Source organism: Momordica charantia, assembly GCF_013281855.1.
Source record: "Momordica charantia cultivar OHB3-1 chromosome 8 unlocalized genomic scaffold, Mcharantia_2.0 BLBB01000008.1, whole genome shotgun sequence".
Taxonomy (NCBI): Eukaryota; Viridiplantae; Streptophyta; class Magnoliopsida; order Cucurbitales; family Cucurbitaceae; genus Momordica; species Momordica charantia.
In genome coordinates this window covers 11,416,211-11,439,018 of record NW_028275166.1, presented here as the reverse complement: position 1 = coordinate 11,439,018, position 22,808 = coordinate 11,416,211, and the positions used below count along the sequence as shown (strand labels likewise).

Here is a 22,808-nt window from a genome sequence, read left to right as displayed (position 1 = left end):
AAGGAAAAGTAAAAGATTTGAAAAACCAGATCATTTGAGCTCAGAATTTTAGGTCCATCAAAAAAATCCATAATCAACATTTCGTTACTCTCTAATCAAATAATTTTCAACGCCATTTATAAACCAAAAAAAAAAAGGAAAATGCCTAAAACTCACAATTTTTTTACCAAAAACACCGACTTCCGATGGCAATCGCCGCCGTCCGCCACCACTTTGGACCTCTCCTGCGTGGGAATGGCGGCTCCGCCATACTTTTGGCCGGACGGCGACGAATGAAACGAGAAGCTATTTCAAAAATTCAGATCGGACAATAATCAAAGAGAAAAAACATAATGTAAAAAGCTCAGAGAGTTGCTGAATCTGCTCAAAGAAGAGCGATCTTTTCAGAAAGCACTTCTCATACAAGAGGTGTCAGAATATAAAGCAATCATCATCCTCGCTGAAATCAAAATAAATAAAGAAAACAGAAAGAAAGAAGACGGCGGAAGAAAACAATTTCGCCGTAGAGCGGCCAATTAGGGTTTCGGAATTTCCTTTCAGTGCCATCGATTACGATGTGGAAGGAGAGACTTCTCTAGGGTTTTTATAGCTTCATGTTTGGGCCTCTCATCATTATTGGGCTGCTCAGGGCCCAAATAATCAGTATACATAACATATAATTTTTTCTTTTTTCTTTTTCTAACTCTCTTCTTTTAAATTATACACTTTTGAAAAATTAATTAGAAATTTACTCACTTTGGTCATAAGTTTCAAATTGATTTTTATTTTAATTTCATATCTATATTTTAAAATTTTTAATTTGATATTTATAATTTGATTAAACTTCACAAATTATTCATAAATCATTTTTTTAACCACCTAAAAACCCACATAATGTTTTTTATTCTTTACTCAACTTCAAAACCTAATACGACTAATTGACACAATCAACCAAATAAAAACATCAGCTCATTGTTACATGAAAATATATTATGTCATAAATTCAATACGGTAATAATAAAAATATCTTTTTGAGGTATGCCCAAATCTCAAGAACTGAATTGAAACTTCTAAAGGTATAGAAATTAAATTAAAACTAAGTCTAAGACTCAAATCATATGGATCAAATTGAAACATATAAATCGTAGTGGGTCCAAATCAAATTGCAACTAAGTTCGAACAATGAGGACAAAATTTGTAATTTAATCAATCCTTTTAATTAGTCATTCTTCTTTGGCACATACGGTACAGATTGGAGATATTTGGCCCGCAAAATTCTTTCTTTTTGAACTCACGAAACCAATTTTGAGTACTTTTGATAGGAAGTTAACAACGAGTGTGTATGGACTTTTAGTTTAATGTTTCTATTCAGCGAATGTGATTATTGGCAAGAACCTATTAAATCCATCATTTGGGCTCATAATAAATTAAAAGTTGATCCTGCTACTCAACCTGGAGCCTTGAGCATTGTTTAATGACGCGGTAGGAGTAACCCATTACATTCTGGGAGGAGAAAAGATGGGTGGTATTCATATACTAAGGGACAAAACTGTCCACTTTCTCCATCCCCTCAATCAAGGGGGAGGGATATAGAAATGATGAAGCAATGAAAGAAGAACAAAACAATATGTTTTTTTAGGGTAAAAATTAATACTTAAGTGATATTTTTTTCAACTATTATAATATGTTGGGACTGGTGGAGTCAAATCGACGTCGAAAAGAGCTAGGAATGAGTCGGGATCAAGTCGGGACGCTTCGAGACGAAGTATAAATGAAAACAGGTGAAACGAGGCCTTGCAAGCCAGGAGGGTCGAAGCTGTAGCGCCGTGGCACTGTCAAGATGGGCGTAGGCAGTTTTTCGTTCCATCCGTGGCACGTGGCACTATAACAATGTCTATAAATCCAGAGTTTCAGGCTTTAGGGTTTCTAGCGGCTCAAGTGTTGGCTTCACAAATTGGGGAGATCAAGATCATCATTGTTCAGGGTATTGTATCTTGATCCTTGTGAGTCTTTTAAATTACCACATCTGAGTGAAGATAGAACGTAACCCTTATTGGTGAACCAGTATAATTTTTCTATGTCGCATTCTTGTGTTTTACAGTTTCTTCCTTTTTTGCATATTGTAGTGTGTATTTGAATATTTTTGTGCGAGGAGAAATTATTTGTAGCGCATTAATTTTCCAACATAATATAAATGTGAAGTTCGAGATTCTAATTTTCTTGATTAAGAAGGTTATCAATATTTTATCTGATTGAGTTATGCGTGATGGTGAATTCAAAATATAAGTGGACAGGTTATGTTTAGAAACTTTATCCATGAAATTCGAACTTAAATCAAACCTAAACCTAAACTCTATCTACAAAACATCTTTTGTTTTTTGCATCTCATTGGTTTTATCGGAGAATTTTTTTTAGCTTTCCAAAAAATAGCTTAGTAGTCACATTAACTATACTTGAAGATGATCTTAGGCACAAACATTTTCCATTCGACTATATAATCATGTTCTACTTTTACGATAATAATTCCTAAAAACAATATTGCATAAATAGTTTCAGAAATTATCTTTCTTACTCTAGCAATGTTACTAATAAATAAAGGAGTTGTTTGAAAGTAACTTTGTTTTTTCAGTTATTTTTCTTAATAGCATTATTTTAAAATTGTTACGAAAAACAACACAATTTTCCAAACAACTCCAAAATTTCCTCTACAATAAACTTCTTCCAACTCTCAAATCTTCCTTTATACTCAGCGAAAAAAAAGGGTTAGTTAATAATCCAACAAGTTAAAAAAAAAAAAAAATTAGAGGGAGTTTAAAAATCGCACAAAATAAATATGTATTTTTAAAAAAATTTTACAAAAATGTCCTAAATGACAAACTTATACAATTTACATAAGACCAACCAAAAACTACTTTTGTGACTCTTTTTTAAGAAATAATAATAATAAGTGATGATATTTTTTAAAAATACATATTTTTTATAATTTTCCTAAAAATAATTATACCGATTTCTAATGAGTCCCCCTCTTAGAATATAGACTAACTTTTACCAATTGTGAACTAATAAAACAAATATAGGTTATGAAAATACAAGCCTTTTGGATTAGACATACATTTTAGGATAAAAAATAAATAAAAGCTAGATCAACCTTGTTCAAGCATTCTTAAACCATGCAAAACGCTTCTTTGACCGTTTTTGTGAAGTTATAATTTTTGTTGTTGTTACATGGTGTAAATGTCATTACTATAACTTTTCTTCTCTTGTACCCAACCGGAGAAGTTTTTTGCAACTCCCTGGAGTTTTACCCTCTAGAAAAAGAAAAGAAGAAAAACCTTACGTCGATATGTCGATTTGCTTGTCTAATGATAACGGTTTGTAAATCCAATGAGTCAAAAAACAATCTATTGACATTAATTAGAATTCACAACAAAGCTATAGTAGTTTAAAAAATCCAACCTAAGAAATTGTAACCCATTGAATCAAAAATATAGGTTATCCAAACACAAACATAAATCTATATTATAGATATCAAATACAAGTTACACAAATTCATATTTCTCTTTATCAGACCAAATACAGTCTCCAAACCCGTGAACCAAATACCTTTAGAATGCCTGTTCTTCCTCATACAAACTACTCAAGAAACTGTGAACTACAATATTTAACAAATCAAAGTCCAAGTTTGAAATTTTGGATTTGCCCAAACTATGTTTTCTTCTACTTTTAGTTGCATAGTTTTCTATGACAAAAGAAAAAAAATTTGGATTGGGTGGGTAAATCAATCATAGTCTCAACCTATATGAGGCAATGAAAATCAACCAATTACTACAATGAAAACAAAAATGATCGAGAACGGAATTGAAGATAAAGATTAATAGCATGGTTTGGCTCATAGTTAAATAAACTTCGGTTTAGGAATTAGAAAAAAAAAAACTTCAGTTTTTGCAACTTGTGTTTGGCTCATGGGTTCATGATTTTGTAAAATCTAGTACAAAGTTCAAGGTATAGAATGTGGGTTTTACAAACATAGATTTATATAGCCGTAAGATCAACAAACTCATAATTTAGCATGAGTAAATTACATATCAAACATAAGTTCAGCTCTCCCTTACATAAGTCAAGTATGTGGCCATAGATTTCAAACTTCAAAGCATAAACATACAGATAGATCAGCAAAATGACAACAAGAAGAAGTGTAGTGTAGTATTGGCCAAAGTTTGTTCATTCAGATCCACTTTTAAGTTATAGAAGTTCAGACCAAAAGTGAATTCATGGGCACAGCAAAGCTTCTTGTTGGCATTTTAACAAACACGTTATGAGCAAGAAAAATAAACTGAAAAGGGCATCTAAACACAGCTTCAGAAATGGCGAATTGAGCGCTCAAATTCAGGAAAAATAAGGCATCCATGAACAGAACTTCCAACTAAATTCATCATCAGTTAACAATTGAAAAAATAACCCATCTCCAATTTCACCAGAATGCCTACATTCTAAAGCTTGAATTCGAGAAACTAACCAGCCAATTAAACAATGGCAATCTTCGCCCCAGCCTCTTCGAGCTGCTTCTTCGCGTCCTCCGCCTCTTCCTTCGAAATCCCTTCTTTAAACTTCTTCGGCAAACCTTCAATCAGCTCCTTCGCCTCCTTCAACGCCAAGCTCGTCAAAGCCCTAACAGCCTTAATCACAGCGATCCTCGCATTACTCGGCACATCCTCAATAACAACATCGAACTCCGTCTTCTCCTCGACGGCGGCGGCTGCGACGTCTCCGCCGGCACCAGCGCCGGGCGCGACGGCGACGGCGGCAGGGGCGAACGCGGCGGCCGAAACGCCGAGCTTCTCCTGGAGGTAGTCAACCAGAATCCGAGCCTCTTCAAGCGTCAATTTGGAGATAACATCGCCGATTTCTACAACTTTCTCCGGCGCGGCCGCGGCGGAGACTGGACGGAGATGAACGAGGCGATGAGAGAGATTGTTGGAGGAGGGAGAAAATGGGAAATGGAGAGAGAAGGGTCTTGGGGACTGAGAAAAATTTGATGGATAAGAGGACGAAGAACAAGATGGGGAGCGGAGAGAAGCTGTAGAGAGAGTGGAAGCCATTTTCTTTTTTCTAGAGAGAGAATTGGGAGAAGAAGAAGAAGAAGATAGGATAAAGTTCGCAGAATTGTGATCTAAAGAATGAAAGGTGAGTTTTGAATTCTATTTTGGACGAAACTACCCCTGCCTTTTCATAAGGAACAAGGTGTTTGAATCAGGGGTATTGATGGTATAAAAAACTGGCCCTGAGAATTTTGTTAAATAATAAAAAAGGAAAAAGGAATTCGCTGTGGACGGAAATACCCCTGTCTTTTTACGATATGACGACGGGTAAGTAAAGAACAAGGTGTTCGAATCAGGGGTATTTATGGTATAAAAAGGGGCATTGAGAATTTTGTTAAATAAATAGAAAAGAAAAAATGAAAAGGGGCATTCCGAGAATCGAACTCGGGACCTCTCGCACCCAAAGCGAGAATCATACCACTAGACCAAATGCCCTTTTAAAATTAAATTTTAATTACAAAATTTATATTATTTATAACATTGCTGGGCCGACCAATTGGGCCTAATTCTAATTTTGGTGTGGATCCAATTGAGGCCCAAGTTTGAGACTCAATTCTGTAAAATATAAAATATTTCAATTTATTTTTTTGATAAGTATATAACTAGCCTATTTTGAGTTTCAAATTACAAAAATAGCTTAACTATTAAGAATTTACACAATTGTCTTAGCTGTTTATGGATGGAACTCATTATAAAATTACAAATTTCTCCTCTACAATATAGAATTAATAAAATATAAACACAAAATCAAAAAATGGAAAAAAAAATCAATATTGGACGGGTTTGATACAAATCCTTAAAATCATGCATAGATTTAACAATTCAATTGAAATCCTCAAATCCCTAAAATCATGCCTAGATTTAATAATTCCCTTTATTCGTCTTAACAGTTTTGAGGAAAAGAGATGTTCTTCGATCTTCAGAGCACTCGAGCGGTGCGACTCCATGGTAGAAGCACTCAAACGGCCCAGACTCCATGGTAGAAGCACTCAAACGGCCCACGACAGAAGCTCACGAGTAGCGGTGATCCCATGGTAGAAGCTCACGAACGCCTTGCAGGGACAATCCACAAACACCGGCAACTCGAACATACGCACACGCATACGGCTGACGACGATATTTGGAGGTGGGTTCATGGTCTACTAGTGCGCCACCGTCGAGATCGTCGCGGCAGTTGAAAATACAGGGGTAGAGGGGTGGATGAGGGATTAGAGAAGAAGGAGGGAAAGGAAAAAGTCTAGGTTTCTATAATTTTTTTTAATTTTCTTTTCTCGTTCTTTTTTCAGGAAAAAAAAGTTTATAACAAAGGTTATATATTATATAAAACCTCCAAATTTTATATTACTATATTATATAACCTTTTAGTACGAAAAACCTCTAAATTTGAGTATATGTTGAATATTTATGTTGGGTATATGTTAAGGTATGATGTTAATATGGATCAAATTTTGAATATGTCACGTATACTTCAAGTTATATATTATAAACTTAACATTGAATATATACCTAGAATATATTGATATCATACTATAAATTGGAATATATTATATAACTTAATAGTATATGTATCAATAAAAAGTATATATTATATAACCATGTTTATCGTACTATTGCAAACAAAGAAAAAAAGAGACATGAAAAAAAAGACCATGAAAAAAAGAGGTAAAAGAGATTCCATGATATAGAGCACTCCGTATATAGTTTATAGTTCATAAGTTATTGATTTTGGTTGATCGATTTTTTATCATGAAATCAACATTTATTGTTTATACTCAATATAGTTTATATCTATGAATAAGTACCCGATATAGATTATATATGTTTGTGTCGTCTATTCGGATATAGAAGTGTATAATTTATAACTAGACTCATAAGTGCTGACATACACTATTATTATTTGAATTGATTATTTCCATAATCTCTTAACATTAAATACAAAAAGATTGGTATAATATATGTTAACAACTTAGTATAATATATCAATAAGTAAATTAAGGGATTATAAAATAAATGATTTGAGGCCACGATAATTAAAAGTTTAGAAAATCAAATTAGGGATTTAAATCTTTTACATTTAAATAAAAAAAAACTAACAAATAATAAATATAAATGCCACAAATAAGGGTAAAATCGACATTAATAAAAATTCCTAAATCTAGGAATCTAAAAATGTAAAATTGAAAAACCTAAGTTTTTAAAACATTTCCAAGGTATATTCTCTTTATTTTTTTTTTTATGGGAGATTAAACATATACCTATAATTCAAGGGGACGTATAGGGTGCCAGCATAAAAAAAGAAATGAAGCTTCTGCGGATTTGAAGTCTAATTATGTGAGGTAGGAGGTAGGGATGTCTTCTCCATTCGTGTTGTTTGAGGTTAAATATGACTCGTTATGTGGAGAATAGAAAAAGGTCATTCTACGTGATTCTTTTTTGTTCACCTCGAAAAATTCTAATCTCGATCCAATCGGAGAGCCTTGGAAAAGACTAGACATAGAGGTACCTAACCCAACTGTCTTGGTCTAACATAACCATGTGCAGGTCCCACTTCATATCACTTATAAATAGTAGAATCATTTCGTACCAAGATATGTTATCTAATTCCTCGTCTGGAGAAAACATATCATATTCTCAATAATTTGAAATTGTTCGTAATCACCTATTCCTGCTATAACTTATAAAAACATTGAAAAAAAAGAGAGTTACGTCATTAAAAAATTATCATAAAAAATTATTATTTATTTATATTTTTTGTCACGGTGAACTAAGGTCAGCATGGGGTTGATGGCGATGGAAGGCGGGGGCATTAGAAGGGAGAGGGAGGAGGAGAGAAATTTTTTAAATTTTAAATGTCGCATCATCGTGAAATAATAATAAAAGATTAATTTTTTTTAATGCAACATATGAGGATGAGGAATTAAACTCACAATATATGTCAATTATAGCTGAACTATTCGTTTTGACAAAAAAAAATAATAAAAATGTTTACCACGTAAACATTAAAAAATTATATATTAAATGTCTAATCAGTAACCGTTATTGTAGCTCATGAAAAATGTGAAGCTAGGACATTTTAAATTTTTTTTCTCAAAACTTAAGGGGACCAAACTCATATGGACTAAACAAGTGATTTTCTAAAAATTTTAATATAATAAGGCTTCACCATGGTGTGGCATATTGCTCGAGTGACTTTTCTAGACTCTCTAACTATATAAAAGTCTAAACTAGAGACGATAACTTGTGAAGAGATAAATTAACAGAAGAAGACAAAAAGGAAAAAAAACATGTCTCCCACCTTTTTTTGCCAGTAGAACTAGGCCTATTTAGCGAACGTATAAGTGGAGAGAATTCCATACTTAGATAAATTATACAAAAAAAATTGCAAAGTATATTCTTTTTTAGCTTACTTTTATTCGAGCAACTATTGAACTCAACTGAGCTATAAATTAGAGACCATCGACACCACTCACAGGGCGAGGATAAGGATAAGGACAAGGACAGGTACCATAAGTCCCATCCCCATCCCTAAAAACAAAATTATAGTGTAGAAAAATCCCTCCTCGCGATTCCTATCCCTAAACGAGATCAGTTCTCCATTTCATTTTGGGGTGGATCCCTGCAAAGAAAATTAATACCCGTATTTGAAATTTAAACTTGTAAGAAAAGATAATTTATCATTAAATGAAACAAGACATAAACTATTAATTTTCTACCAAACGCCTTTGAAAAGAAATAGATGGGAGCTTGCCTAATTCAAATACAATAAGCGTTAGCCTGAACATAGTTTAACTCATTAAGGCATCTTACCTCCAACCAAAAAAGTCGTAAATTCGAATTTCCACCGTCACAGGTTGTACTAAAAAAGTTCAAATACACTAGACCGATTAAGAGGGAAAAAGCTTTCAACTTTTTTCAATAAAACTCTCATAGTAATTAATTAAAAGAAATATTGCATTTAAATTCATCCATTATCAACATAATATGAGTTTAAGTAAAAACTATTTATAGAGTATATACTAAAATAAATGGTAGGTCGGGATATAGCTCTCATCCATTCTTGTTCTCTTATAGCTGATTCTTTTCATAACCATAAGAATTCTTAATTAGACTGAGATTCCAACTCAACATACCTTTCGAGATTTTGAGGAGAGTTATTTACAATACGATAGAAACTTTTGTGAACTCGGTAGGTCGGGATATAGCTCTCCTCCATTCTTGTTCTCTTATAGCTGATTCTTTTCATAACCACAAGAATTCTTAATTAGACTGAGATTCCAACTCAACATACCTTTCGAGATTTTGAGGAGAGTTATTTACAATACGATAGAAACTTTTGTGAACTCTGTTCAACCCTCTTCAACATACTCTTATAATAAATATGAGATACAAATGTTTCAAATCTCATAACATATGATTGGTTTGACTGAATTATTATTTAATTTGACTGAAGTATTATTTAATAGTTGTGAGGAGTTTACAGTATAATAAGTTTTAAATTTTTTTGGTAAATTGGATTGATATGACACAATCCCTATTAAGTATCATGGGATGGGGCATGGTCCATCCATGATTCATGAATTGTCATTAAAATTTTCTTTCCATATATGCAATGCAATTAACATCTCCCAAGGACCATATGGTATGATATTTCATATTAATTATGCATATTGATTGGACTTTGAAATTTTTGTATACTTAACTCAAGGTAATATTTCCGTCTTTTATTTCTCGTTACTAAATTTTTAGAAACGTTTAAAATTTTTTTAAAGTAACAAAATCAATTTTTTTTGTTTCTTATTCATTTTTCAAAATATAGATAAAAATATTATTTTATCATTCCTTATAAAATGCACAATAAATATAAAGATTAAAAATAACATTAAAAATTTTGAATATCTAATTAAACAAATTAATTTTCTTATAAAACTTTTACTCTTTTAATTTAAAATTTAGAAAACAAGAAATTGCTATCAAATATATATATTTTTTCAATAAAAATAAACTACAGGAAATCATTAATAATTTTTTTGGATATCGACATCCAAGTCTTAATCTAAGTATTAAATTTTTGGATAAATAATAATAATAAACTGAGCTGTATAATATAGGAATTATATTTTTTTTTTCACATGCCCAAATTTCCATCACCATTTTCATTATATAGTTAAAAAAATGGACGAATATGGAAATATATCATTAATGTCAGCATAATATTAATTTTTAGATTATTTTAAATAATTTTTTTATAAATTTCTCGATTATTATAATTTTAGAAAAAATATTCATCAATATAGCCATTACTGATATTCTCATATTTAAAAAAAATTGCAACTTCGACATTCCATCAACATTTAAACCTTGGGTCGTACTATGCATCTTAGCAATGAGAATTTGATGTATGAATTTGATTTTCAAAGTTCTAGAAGAAATGTTGTTTAATTTGAGGAATATGAAGCTATAATCTTTTTTCAACATATTCTCAAAAAAAAAAAATAATAATAAAAAATGAACCACTCTACTAATTGTAAAATAGAAAGATAATTGTTAGGATTATAAATTTAATGCTTTTAACATAAAAGCCTTTTAGGAAAAAAAAATCTAAAATAGAAAGATAATTCTTTATTTCAAAAAGGTAGTGACAAAATTTTTACCATAAATTAAACTAGAGTATATTTTGCAAATTTACTAAAACTATTCCAATCTACTTAGTAAAAAATAATAATAATAATAATAATAAACAAAAATAAATAAAAACAAAACTATTCCAATAATACATACACACATATAAAAGGACATGAACAAGGACATGAACGTACAACAACATGTGATGTAGAGAATTCAAAGTCATGACCTAATTCTGGTTAGGGATATACTCCTTTAACCAATTGAACTAATGTTCCTATGTTTACATGTTAAGAATATATTAAATAATTAAACTTATTTTAACCTATCAAATTTGAAATTCACCTCTGTAGCACAGTTTCCTCTTCTCCCTATAATAATAGGTCTATACATATTGGGAGTCATCTGATCATATTAGTATTATTAATTAGGAGGCTACACATGAGGGGAGTGTTAAAAGATTATATTAAAAAGCATTAATTTTATAATCCTAACAATCATCTTAAGCTTTCTAGCTTCATGACGATCTGGCACGGTACCGTACCAAAGCAAAAGATATCTCTGAGAGTCAATCAAAACCTCCAAATTTTTCTATAATAATATAATTCTCGTGGCTCTCGTGTGTCAGCGCCCGAGTCCACACACGTCGGGTAATTAACCGTACCTCATTTTCTTTTTAAAGCGCTCGGGGGAGAAAAAACCGAAGAATGCTAGCTAGGGTTGTTGTTTTCACTCCCTCCCCTCTCATATGGCCGACCCAACATGTGAAAGTCATTCAAATTTCACATGGGGTAGCAATTGCAATTGAATTGGTATGATCATTTTTTTTTCCTGAATTTTTCTTTGATATAAAGCACAAAAAACATGTGATGAAAAAGAAAAATGGGTGGCTAAGAAAAGAAGAGATATCCCTTTCTCAATGGCAAAGTCCCATAACAAAATGTCCATTTGTTTTCAAAAACTTTCTTATAAAAGATAGTGCATGAAACAACAAACTTCTCATTTAGGGCTCTTTTCCAATGTCCTTGTTTGAATAAGGAGTTGGATGCTAAAGTTGAGAGTTTGGTACTCTCTATATTGCAACCTCCCATTCTTATCCTTTTTACCTAACTTTTTGTACCTAATGTTTTATCAACTTGTATGTTTGCCCTTTTTATTATATTCCTTTCTTTTTTTATATATATTTATTTACCGTACGTCAGTATGGTCATATTAAATATGCTCTAACATATCAGCTTAAGCTTTTAGGTCTAGTGAGAATAATTAAACGGAGAAGATCATCTTGTGGTGTTTCAATTATATTAGTATTGAGGTAATTGCACAAATAGCATAAAATAAATATGTATTTACAAATATAGCAGATAACTTAAAATTTTATAAAAATAACATAGTACATATCAAACTCAAATATAAAGGTAAAGCAACTGTAGAAAGAAAAGTCAAATTTATGCTATATTTGAAAAAAAAAATCATTTGTCTCGTGAGAAATTAATTTCATAGTGGTGGATGTAGATATATGTTAATTACCACTGAACTATGTTCGCTTTGACAGTAATATAATTCAATTAACTATTTTTTAGACGTATGTATACTTTTGTATTTACTATATTTTGATTATTAGATGCGTAATACTTATGACATGTTTGAACTTGAATCGATTTCTTGCATTCTTCAAATTTGTTTAAGTTTAATTTGGGACGGCTTTAAATATTAAAAAGGTTTATTTCACATGTATATAAAAGAGTGACCAAAAATCTATTTTTGAGGTTAATTAAGTTAACCAAACCCTAAAGGAATCCATGTGATGAGACGCTTAAACTCTAAGAGGAAAAGGAAGTAGAAAACGATCATGTCAATAGAGACTATAACATATAAGATTTGTAAAGTTAATCGAAAAAATAAATTTGGAGGTACATTAAAGTTCTAGTGTGATGTAATGTTAAAATTTTCATAAAACATATTACAACTTTACCCTTACACCTCAAATAATAACAAGACACAACAATTAACACTTCATCGTACAAATAATACCAACACTACTATCATCATCGTCTGTAAAACACGAATGACGAACAACCGAACCACAACGACTACGATACCGACGTGTGAGTGTTCTAATAAAGGAAGATAATGAATGAGAGAAGGGTGTGCGGGAATACGATCGATAGTACTCTTTCTCGACACACGTGATGACATGTTAAAACGAGTGGACGTGAGTGTAGGGGATCACATGGGGGTGGGAGAGACTTTTTGCTTAAAATTGAAGAATGCAAGAGTTAGGCTCACGTCGGCTTCTCATCTCAAGGTTGCATGGCCATGCACGAGAATGGGAATAATATGAATTTTATTTATCTAAAGATGAAAGGGGAAAATAAAGCAAGAAAATTATTATTTATGGGTTTGTTTTTCTCTCTCTTTACGTGTCAATTTCTTGTGGCTTTAGTTTGGTAAACAATTATAGAGCTTCATTTACTTAAAAAAAAAAGGCGAAAATGGAATCTCTTCATAATGGAGAAATTGGTTGTATATCTTGACAGAGAGATTTAATTATAAGAGAGAAATTGAGCATATAGTTAAAATTATCAGGGTATGGATGTAATATTTTTTTCAAAAAAATAATAATATATATATATATATACACGTACTTCAATAACTCGTCTAATGGATTACAGCTCTAATTTTATTTCCGTTATTTTATAATATAATGTTTTAAAAATATAAATATATGAGAGAGAACGGTAGGGTTAGATAATCATATATAAAATTAAAGACGATAGAAAGTACATTTATTCATTAACCTTTAGAGTAGCGATCTTGATGTCTCTATCTTGACCAACCCTTCTGCTTTCTCAAAAATAGATTGCCAACTTGGGCAAGAATGATGAAGATAAATTTTCTTCCTTAACCTCTACGAAATTGACTAAATATTTCACTATAATGACGTTGATAGTTTGATGGAAAAACACAAGTCGAGATTCAAATCTCTCTGTAACTACCAGTCATATGCAATACTTTGTGAATTAAGTTTAACAACATGTGCAGGGGTGGGGATTTAAATCTTCGATATTTTAGTCAATGATATATATATATATATATTAACCAATTGAGTAATACTGATCTAAATAAAAATGACAAGCTGAAACAAATCAAAATACACCAAATTTTACTATACAACAAATTAACACAATATAGCTAATATATATTACGAGTCATGATAAAAGAGTTATACATCAAGGGGAAAATGATACTCATTTTTCACTATATATATAATATATAATGAAATATTGCAAATTCTAAACACAAAAGCCATATATATGCTTTAGTCTAATTATATAAAATGGAAAAATACATAAGTATTTTCCAAACTATATAGACAACCCTAACGATATCTTGAACCAAAACAATGAAATATTTTAAGTTCAAAAATATCATCCAATTCTTTATTACTTTTTTGTGTTTTTTTTTTCTTTCTATTCAGCGTTGAGAAGTTGCATAGACCAGAGATCCTCCATGCTCCAATAATTTTCATTGGAATTATCAGTTGGGGGCAAAGGTACTGTGAAAGCATCAAGATTATTATTTGGAGGAGAAGAATAGGTTTCCATTGGATCCATTGTGTAAGAAATTTGGCAGCTACTTGAGCTTGCTGCTTGTTCACTCATTTGATTATGGTCATGACATATTCCACTTGCTGTGCTACTTTGGAAGCTATGTGCTTGCTTGATGTGCTTCTGGATTCTCGTCCTCCAGTAGTTCTTTATCTCGTTATCCGTCCTCCCCGGCAGATGCTTTGCAATTTTCGACCACCTGTGCCATATATATATTCAACACTGAACGAGCATATAGAGAATAATCGAGCAAAACAAAGGCACACATCACTCCTGAGATTAGTAATGCTGAGTGCTAAAACGTATACCAGAACTATATTGGAACCTCACGTATAAAAATGTATAAAAACAGTAACAAATCCGTAGGTTGAGAATCCATATAAATAAATTAAAATTTACTCAACCCATCAGCTTAACCAATATTTTGAGAGAAATTTAAGAAAACAATATGGTTTTTGGAAAAGAAAACGTAAATCCTAGTTAAATTAACCACATAGAAAGGAAGAAAACTATAGGTTAAGAATTCTATGGAGTATATATATAATTGAAGAGAAATATTTACAAACTAAAAGTGGAAAAGGAAGAGGTGAAAATTAAAATCAATGATAATTAATTATATATTTAATGAATGAGTAAAAATATAGGAGGATAGAACAATATTAACAATTCCTAATTTTCAGAGCTTGGAAATAAGCTGTCATTCATAATATAATAATTATAGTAAAAATATAGGAGGAAAAACCAAGCATGACAAGAAGAACAATCAACAACCAAGAGACAAGAATAGATAGAAATCAGAAAAAGTGTAATATCATATTTATTTAGATCACATGTTTGAATTGAGGTAAAATGAAATGCATTTAGAGCCATGAAAATTAGGTTTTTTTTTTTTTTTTTTTTGGAGGTGTTTATAATTTGTGGGTTAAATTTGATTGGTCATGTTCAATGGCTGAAAATCAAGCTCCTCCACTTAGGACTTCTTGTATTTAAAGGAGTCTTAAGATCCTCAATTTTTTTGTAGCATGGAGGAAAAAAAAGTTCACAAAATCAAACAAAAAAAAAAAGAGAAAAAAAAAATGCAAGTTTCCAACTTGAGAAGACAATGCTGAATCACAGGTAGAGTTCTTCAAATGGCAGCTAAGAGAATATCCATTTTTCCTTCTCACAATCTCTTTTTAAAAGAAAAAAAAATTTGGCTCTATTTTTTTCGTTTTGAATTATGGGGTAAATTACAGTTTTAGCCCGTCATTTTCACTTGTTGTGTTTATTTAGTCTCTAAGTTTTCATAACATTACGATTCATCCTTGAAATTTATAAATAGTTTCATTTCATCTACGTCGTTGCTTTTTGGTTCGATATAGTAATGCTGATCAGAGGGATGAATTCTTCTCTTCGTTTAAAACAAACATGGGTTGTAAAAAGAAAAGAGTAATGATTATTTTTTTACTATTTCTTTATTTGTAAATTTAGCCATATAAATGGGTAGAGCCAAAAATAAGTTTTGGGGGGTTTTTTTTTTTTTTCCAAAAGGGTTTTTGGTCAATTTCAAGACAAAGAAAATGGGGGCTGTTTGTTTGTTTTTCAAATTATTGTCTTTTTGTCAATTTTTATTTTCATTTTGCTGATTAAGAAAAGGGAATTTCCATGTGATTAAGTGCTGTGGGTTTAGCTAAAAATGGAAAACTTTTATTGCAAAATGTCTTCTATTTCTCTCTCCTTTCACAACATGCTATTTTTTTTTATTATTCCCACCAGCTGTAATAACAACACATATATATATTTTTTAAATAATAAATTTATTACACAATTTCCTGAAAATAATTTTTTAAAATATATATATATATATATATATTTCTCTCCTTTTTTTAATTTTTATGTGCATGTGCATATGGATGTAATGCATGTTATTTCACATGCATGCATATATAACATTATGTATGATTCCCAAATATACATAAGATTTACGTAGATCCCATTTAATAATAATTAATTTTTTCTTTCTTTTCTCTCCTTCTATGGATTAACTTTTCCTTAGAACAAATTTATTTATTTTGTTTTTTTTTTGGAAAAAAGGGTTTTGAAAATCCTGTTAAAATCAACAATAATAAAAGTTTCTAGAAAGTACTTTGTGTTTTAAAATTAAAACGTTTTTTTAGTAAACAACCTCAAATCTTCTTAACAAATATATATATATATATATATATATATATATGAAAATAATTATCTCGTATAGTAATTTTTTTTTAACACAAAGTAAAAAACTTAAATATATGTTTAAATCCAAAACCCAAAAAAAAATGACAGCAAGAGAGAATAAATCAAGAAAAATATTAAATATAACAAGAAGAACGACTTAAACATTTCCAAAGAAAAACATAAATTTGAGTAAAAAAAGAAAAGAAATTAGATATATTTCCCATGCAAAATCATCTCTTTTCTCTCAAAAATTTCCCCTTTTTTTCCAAGAACGTGATGAATTTAAAAGAAAAAAAAAACGAATCAAAACGTGGGGAAAAAAAAGAATACAAAATATATATATAAATTAGGGAGAAATTTAGAAAATTTGGTGGCCATGAATTCTGAAAACAAACGTGTTGAAAATCTATTTCGTGGCCATGAAAGCTCCAAAGAGTTCTCTCTCTCTCCTACGAAACCTTTAAAAAGAGAGACTCCAAAAATCACTGTCCAAAGCTCCGGCCACCGGAAAAAGCAAAAAAAAAACTCGCCGTCTTTTTTCCGACGATGAGAATTATTCGTTCATTGTTCTGTTTTTCTCATTATGATCTAACAAGAAGGAAAAAAAGAAAAACTCACTTGTTTCCCCATTTGGCATGCAGCTCCATGATCAGAAGCTGTTCCTCCGGCGTGATGTTGCCTCGCCGGACATCGGGACGGAGGTAATTCAACCACCGGAGGCGACAACTCTTCCCGGTACGTTTCAGACCTACCCGCGTAAGGTTTCGAGAGAAAAAAGAGAAAATCATCAAAATTAAAACAAACGAAAATTATTCAATATATTTGTCGCTCTACAAGATTCATAATCTACACGTCCTTGATAAACCTTCTATATAAATTCAAAATAGAGTGTTATTATATTCTGCCTCGGACAATGTAGAATCTTCGGCCAGCCCTGATTGAGAATTAGGGTTTTCGAGAGAGCGAGAGAAGAATTATTACCAGCAGCTTTAGCAAGTGAGTTCCAAACACCTTCTCCATGGTTGGCTATGTAGTTGATGAGAATCAAATCTTCTTCCATAGTCCATGGCCCTTTCCTCACCTCCACATCTTGTGGTGAGTTGCATGGTGTTTTATCCATTTTCTTTTCTTTTCTTTTTCTTTCTATGATCTCTCGAGGAGAGAAAAGAGAGAAGAGAAGAGAAGAGAGAGGGAGAAAAATGGAAGAGAGGAGAGAGAGAGATGGAAGAGAGAGAGAGGTGGAGAGTTAATAAGATAATGGCGGTAGCTAGGGTTTTATAGAGATGCCAAACAAGATTAAAATGGTTGTTAGTAATATTTGAGCTTTATAAGTAACTATATATGAGCTACCATGCATTTGTACTTCTCTCTCTTATATTTATAATATAATAATGATGTAATATATATATATATATATATATATTGGAAATAATGTAGACAATGTCCTTTGAACAACATTTTAAATATCGATGTAAATGAAAATGTTGAGGTCTCAAGGAAAATATGGATGAAATGAAGGTGTGGGTGAAGATGGTTGGTGGATATTATTTCTGTAAAATTATATACATAAAAAATTTATAATAAATATTTAAATTAGCAAATAAGCATTTCAGTCTTTTTTTAATAAGTTAAAAGTTATTAATATTAATATTATGTCCCTATTATAGTGAAAAATTAGTTGATGTTTTTTATATTTTATAAACTTTTTTGTGGTTGTAGAGATATCGATACATTCTCTCGTATCGTTAATGTCAAATCCATGAATATATAAATATATCGATAGAAATGTCACCATGTCGACGAAATTTAATACTCTAGTTATGAGACTGAAATATCCATATACTATATGACTTATAAATAAGGGACAACACACGTTTTGTTAACATGTGCTTAGGTGAAATGAAAAGTAACCACATGCGAACTAAGTTCAGAGTAGATAATAGCATACCATTACTTGAACGTTTGAAATTTTCTTAAAAGATAAGTAAAAAATATATATATATAGTAAAAAAAATTATATATATATATATATATATATATAATTGGATTACAATAGTCCGAGGAACTAAATAGCTAAATTTTTCTCAATGGTAATTAATTTGCAGAAATTTTGTATTTTAAAATAGTATATTATCAAATGACTTTTCTTTTTCTTTTTGTGGTCAATTATATATTAGTTTGTATGGTTATCAAAAAAAATAAAATTTATTGGTTTGTATGAAAGTTTTGAAGCTTAAATGGGTATGTTAAGAAGTATATATTCTTGTTTTACTGATTACAATATTAAATTTGAGAAATTACAATATTACCCGAGATATTTTGAACGTAAATTATCGAAGATATTTTATGAGCATTAGCTATTTTTTGTATGGATGTGCACGTGTGAACATGATAACACACGTGTGGGATGGAGAAATTAGGGTTTAATTCACATGCATTGATTTTCATGTGAAATAGGCATAGGAATTATAATAATAATTGAATTCTTCTACGCTATCTTAAAAAATAAATTAATTAATTAATTAAAAAAATTCTGCATTTTCCTTTCTCTTATTACATTATTTTAATTTTGAAGAGAAAAGAAAACTTAAATTCATAACTCCAAATGATGAGTACTTAGGTTATTTAATTACCATTTTCTTGTATATTTATGAAAATTAAAGACTCGAAAATTTCTAAAAATATTACTATTTAGATTAAGATATTTTCGATTTTAGAAAATATAATATCATATACTAAGAAGAGAAGAATATGTCTAGAACATTTAATTTTTAGAAAAATTATACTAGCTCAATTAGAAGCATACATGCATTAATGTGACGTTAGGTGTTAATCGTACATTTTTAAATTACATTATAATATGTATGATATCAATTTTTTCTCAATAAAAATAATTATCATATGATGAATATATATATATATATATATATTTATTTATTTATTTATTATAAAATGTCAGGTAAAAGATCTAACCCACAACCTCTAGATTGAAGATATATATATGTCAATTACTGTTGAGTTATGTTCATTTTGACATTAATTGTATATATTTATTACTGGTTATGTATAGTAATTAATCAAATTAAGATAAAAGCTAGGCTTGTAAGCATAAAAGGGTATTTCCGTAATTATATTATATCTTATTCATATTTTTTATATATTTATACTTTCAAATAAACAATATCAAAGAAATTTTATCAATGAAATGTTATTTCCAATTCTGTTTTTTGTTATTCTTATATCCACTGAATAAATGGAGTCCAATATGTGGGGTTAAAAGGAAAGTGTAAATAAAGATATTAAAGGCCCTCTTCTGCCAAAAAAAAAAAAAGGAAGAAAAATGCAGGTTCTACTCCAATTATAGAATTATTAACAGTTTAAATAGTCACATTTTGTACTCTCAATTGAAAATAATATGTGCTAATTAAGTGAGCTTTTAAATTTTAAATAACTAAAAAAACGACTTAGATAATATTCAAATTGACAAACACATTATCTATTGTTTTGAATAGAAATTAAAAAAGAGATTTTTTTAACAGCTTTTTAGATGATATATTGGATATATCATGAAAATGATGTCACATTGATGATGATATATGTTCACCGTTCTTTTATTGTTATTGTTTTTTACCTTTTATTTTAAAAAATATGTTTATATTTACTTTTAAGTCCCTCATCTTTTACTTATTCTAGCTTAGTTATGAACTTTCAAAATCGTAATTTTGGTCCTTACTTTTCATTATTCATTTTAATACAAAACTTTTACATTTTTCAATTTTCATCTTGTAATTAACTCTATATTTTTAATACCTAAGTAGAACCAAGGTTTTAACGTTGATGTTGATGGATATTTATGAGAATTTTATAAAATAAAAAATTTCAATAAATATTTAAATCAACAAATAAACATTTCAGCCTTTTTAATATGTTTAAAATTATTAATACTAAGATTATATCCATACAAGTAATATTTTGTCAATATTTTTTATATTTTGTCAATTTTTATGCAAATATCAATTCACCTCTCATATCGATGTCAAATCTATAGACATATCGAAATATCAAAAGGATAATATGCTAAAAATGAGTCTGTTGAAGGTTCATAATTGAAATTATAAAAGTTTGCCGACAAAACTGAAAAATTGATCAACGACAAGGGACCAAATCAAGATTTCTAAAAACAATTACATAAATTCTCATTGCTCAATTTACTAAACAACATTTGACCAAATAAAACATATTTACAATTATATGAATTAAAAAATGTCAAAGTAAAAAAAAATATAATATCCATAATTACTGAGATATATTCCATAATTACCCATCATATGCTACTAAAAAAAGAAAACAAAAATCTTTGGACAATAAAAGGATTTTTTTTTTTTTTGCAATAAGGTACAGTTTATGGTACAATGGTCTCTAGTCAATTTTTGAGAGTGAAATGGACAACACGCAAGCAATGTGAGGAGGGGGAATCCAAAAGCAATTAGAGCTTCATTCTCCCTTTTCTTTTTCATTAATTCATCCAATAATTTTCGAAAGCTTTATTCTAAAGTTAAATTACAAATTTAGCTCGTTAACGTTTAAGTTTGTGCCTAATAGATCTTTGAACTTAATATATATATATATATATATATATATATATATATATATATATATATATATAATTGGTGTCTGATACATCCTTAAATTATAAAAAATGTCTAACACATTTCTAAATTTTTAATTTTGTATTTAATAGGTCGTGAAATTTTTAGTTATGTATCTAACAGGTCATTAACTTGATTGATATATTTAAAAATTCATAGTTTTGTTGGATACAAAATTGAAAGTTTAGAATCCTATTCGATACAAATTTCAATTTTGCCTGGTAGATCTGTTCATTTTTTTTTTTTCAAATATATGTCAGTGACCTATTGATACAAAGATCTATTAGATACAAACTTAAACTTCAAGAGAATGAGAATCAAGGAATGGATATCAAAATTTTCATTCCATTTGATGACGTTATTACATTGTAGGAATAGAATCAATTAGTGAAACTGGTAATCATACTTTGTAAGCATTGTAATCTCATTCATTTCATACAACCTCATCAATCTCATTAACATTTTTCAATTTTTAATATTTCTCTAATTATTTCTCTCTCATCTAGAGACCATAACTTTTTAATGGATTGTTTTACACTTTTATTATTTCTTTTTTATTTATACTATTAATAATAAATTTATAAACTGTTATTAGTTGATGTAATTTTTTTTATAAAATATTACAATTTTCTATTTCTATTTTAAATTGTTCAATTTTACTTTGTTATTATTAATTAATATCAATAAAATTTTTAAAACAAACTTCATTATTATTAAATATTAGAACAATAAAACTTCATAATATTTTATATTAAAGGATCGTTGTTCCAATCAAAAGTTATTTTAGTTGATGTAATTTATTTTAATTATTTATTGTTTGTTAATATTAAATAAATTGTTATAATTAAAAAATTATTTAGTATCAATATAATAAGCTAAAATTTATCATTATTTTAATTAAAAAATATTAGTACAATAATGCATTTGTAATTAGCTATAAATAAAAAGGGTTATATTATATAAATTCTCATCTTGATTGATTTCATTACAATTCATTCTCATTCGAATTTCTTGAATTTGTAATTTAACCTTAGGATAATGAATCTCATATGATATCATCCATTTTGGACCCATAAATTCTCATATCGATACAAATATTTTCTTTACTTATACACCAAAAAGTATCTTTGAAAATGGGAAATTCCAAAAGCAAAAAAGACACTAATTTTCCAATTTTATAGGCTCGTTCTCTCTCTCTCTTTTTCATGCCTCTATTATTTTCAAAAGCTACGGTTAGAACAACGATTCTCTCTACATCCAACCAAATATCTTTCTCAAATCCAACCAATGTAGGACTATGTTTGCATTCGTCAGTATACCGCTCAAGGATAAGGTGTGGGAAAATAAAAACAAAATCCAAGAAATTGAAGACCACAAAAATTGAATTAGGTTTGAGGGGTTAAGTGATAAGAAATGAAATGAGAAATCCAAATGCAAGAAGAGGAAAGGCATGATGTTGGGTTTGGACTAAAATACTAATGAATCTAAATTAAAAGACAAATTCCTAACTAGTTTAAATCCAAGCAAGTATTAGCCACTCATTTATTGAGTTGAAATACTAATTAAACAAAAAAAAAGAGTATTTTTTTTCTTTTCTTTTCTTCTTTTCCTTAATTTCTTCAACTATATTACAAAATTGTTAATCACTTAAGGGA

General features: G+C 29.6%; 2 protein-coding genes, 1 long non-coding RNA gene and 2 other non-coding genes across 5 annotated transcripts; 1 reads left to right on the top strand and 4 right to left on the bottom strand.

The window, feature by feature from the left end:
• Window positions 1-340: 340 nt before the first annotated feature.
• On the bottom strand, window positions 341-441 carry LOC148209509 (small nucleolar RNA snoR1). The gene has a single exon (XR_015793343.1). It is a non-coding gene; the product is annotated as a small nucleolar RNA snoR1 (small nucleolar RNA).
• A 3,895-nt stretch (window positions 442-4,336) lies between these two features.
• LOC111019918 (large ribosomal subunit protein bL12c) lies at window positions 4,337-5,148 on the bottom strand. Its single transcript, XM_022296438.2, has one exon. It carries the CDS (start codon window positions 5,076-5,078, stop codon window positions 4,503-4,505), a length of 576 nt encoding a protein of 191 aa, XP_022152130.1. The 5' UTR covers window positions 5,079-5,148; the 3' UTR covers window positions 4,337-4,502.
• A 293-nt stretch (window positions 5,149-5,441) lies between these two features.
• TRNAP-UGG (transfer RNA proline (anticodon UGG)) lies at window positions 5,442-5,513 on the bottom strand. Its single transcript has one exon. It is a non-coding gene; the product is annotated as a tRNA-Pro (tRNA).
• An 8,365-nt stretch (window positions 5,514-13,878) lies between these two features.
• Window positions 13,879-18,058, bottom strand: LOC111019967 (MYB-like transcription factor EOBII). Its single transcript, XM_022296495.2, has 3 exons — window positions 17,486-18,058; window positions 17,123-17,252; window positions 13,879-14,507 (listed from the first exon to the last, which is right to left on the bottom strand). The coding sequence occupies exons 1-3, from the start codon at window positions 17,622-17,624 to the stop codon at window positions 14,171-14,173; spliced, it is 606 nt and encodes a 201-aa protein (XP_022152187.1). The 5' UTR covers window positions 17,625-18,058; the 3' UTR covers window positions 13,879-14,170.
• LOC148209508 (uncharacterized) lies at window positions 14,514-17,351 on the top strand. The gene is made up of 2 exons (XR_015793088.1): window positions 14,514-15,424; window positions 17,146-17,351. It is a non-coding gene; the product is annotated as an uncharacterized LOC148209508 (long non-coding RNA).
• Window positions 18,059-22,808: the final 4,750 nt, after the last annotated feature.

Coding starts and splice junctions, on each gene's coding strand:
- LOC111019967 (XM_022296495.2), bottom strand. CDS start 17,624: ATGGATAAAACACCATGCAACTCACCACAAGATGTGGAGGTGAGGAAA. Junction 17,253..17,485: donor CTCACTTGCTAAAGCTGCTG/GTAATAATTCTT, acceptor TTACGCGGGTAG/GTCTGAAACGTACCGGGAAG. Junction 14,508..17,122: donor CATGCCAAATGGGGAAACAA/GTGAGTTTTTCT, acceptor TATATGGCACAG/GTGGTCGAAAATTGCAAAGC.
- LOC111019918 (XM_022296438.2), bottom strand. CDS start 5,078: ATGGCTTCCACTCTCTCTACAGCTTCTCTCCGCTCCCCATCTTGTTCT.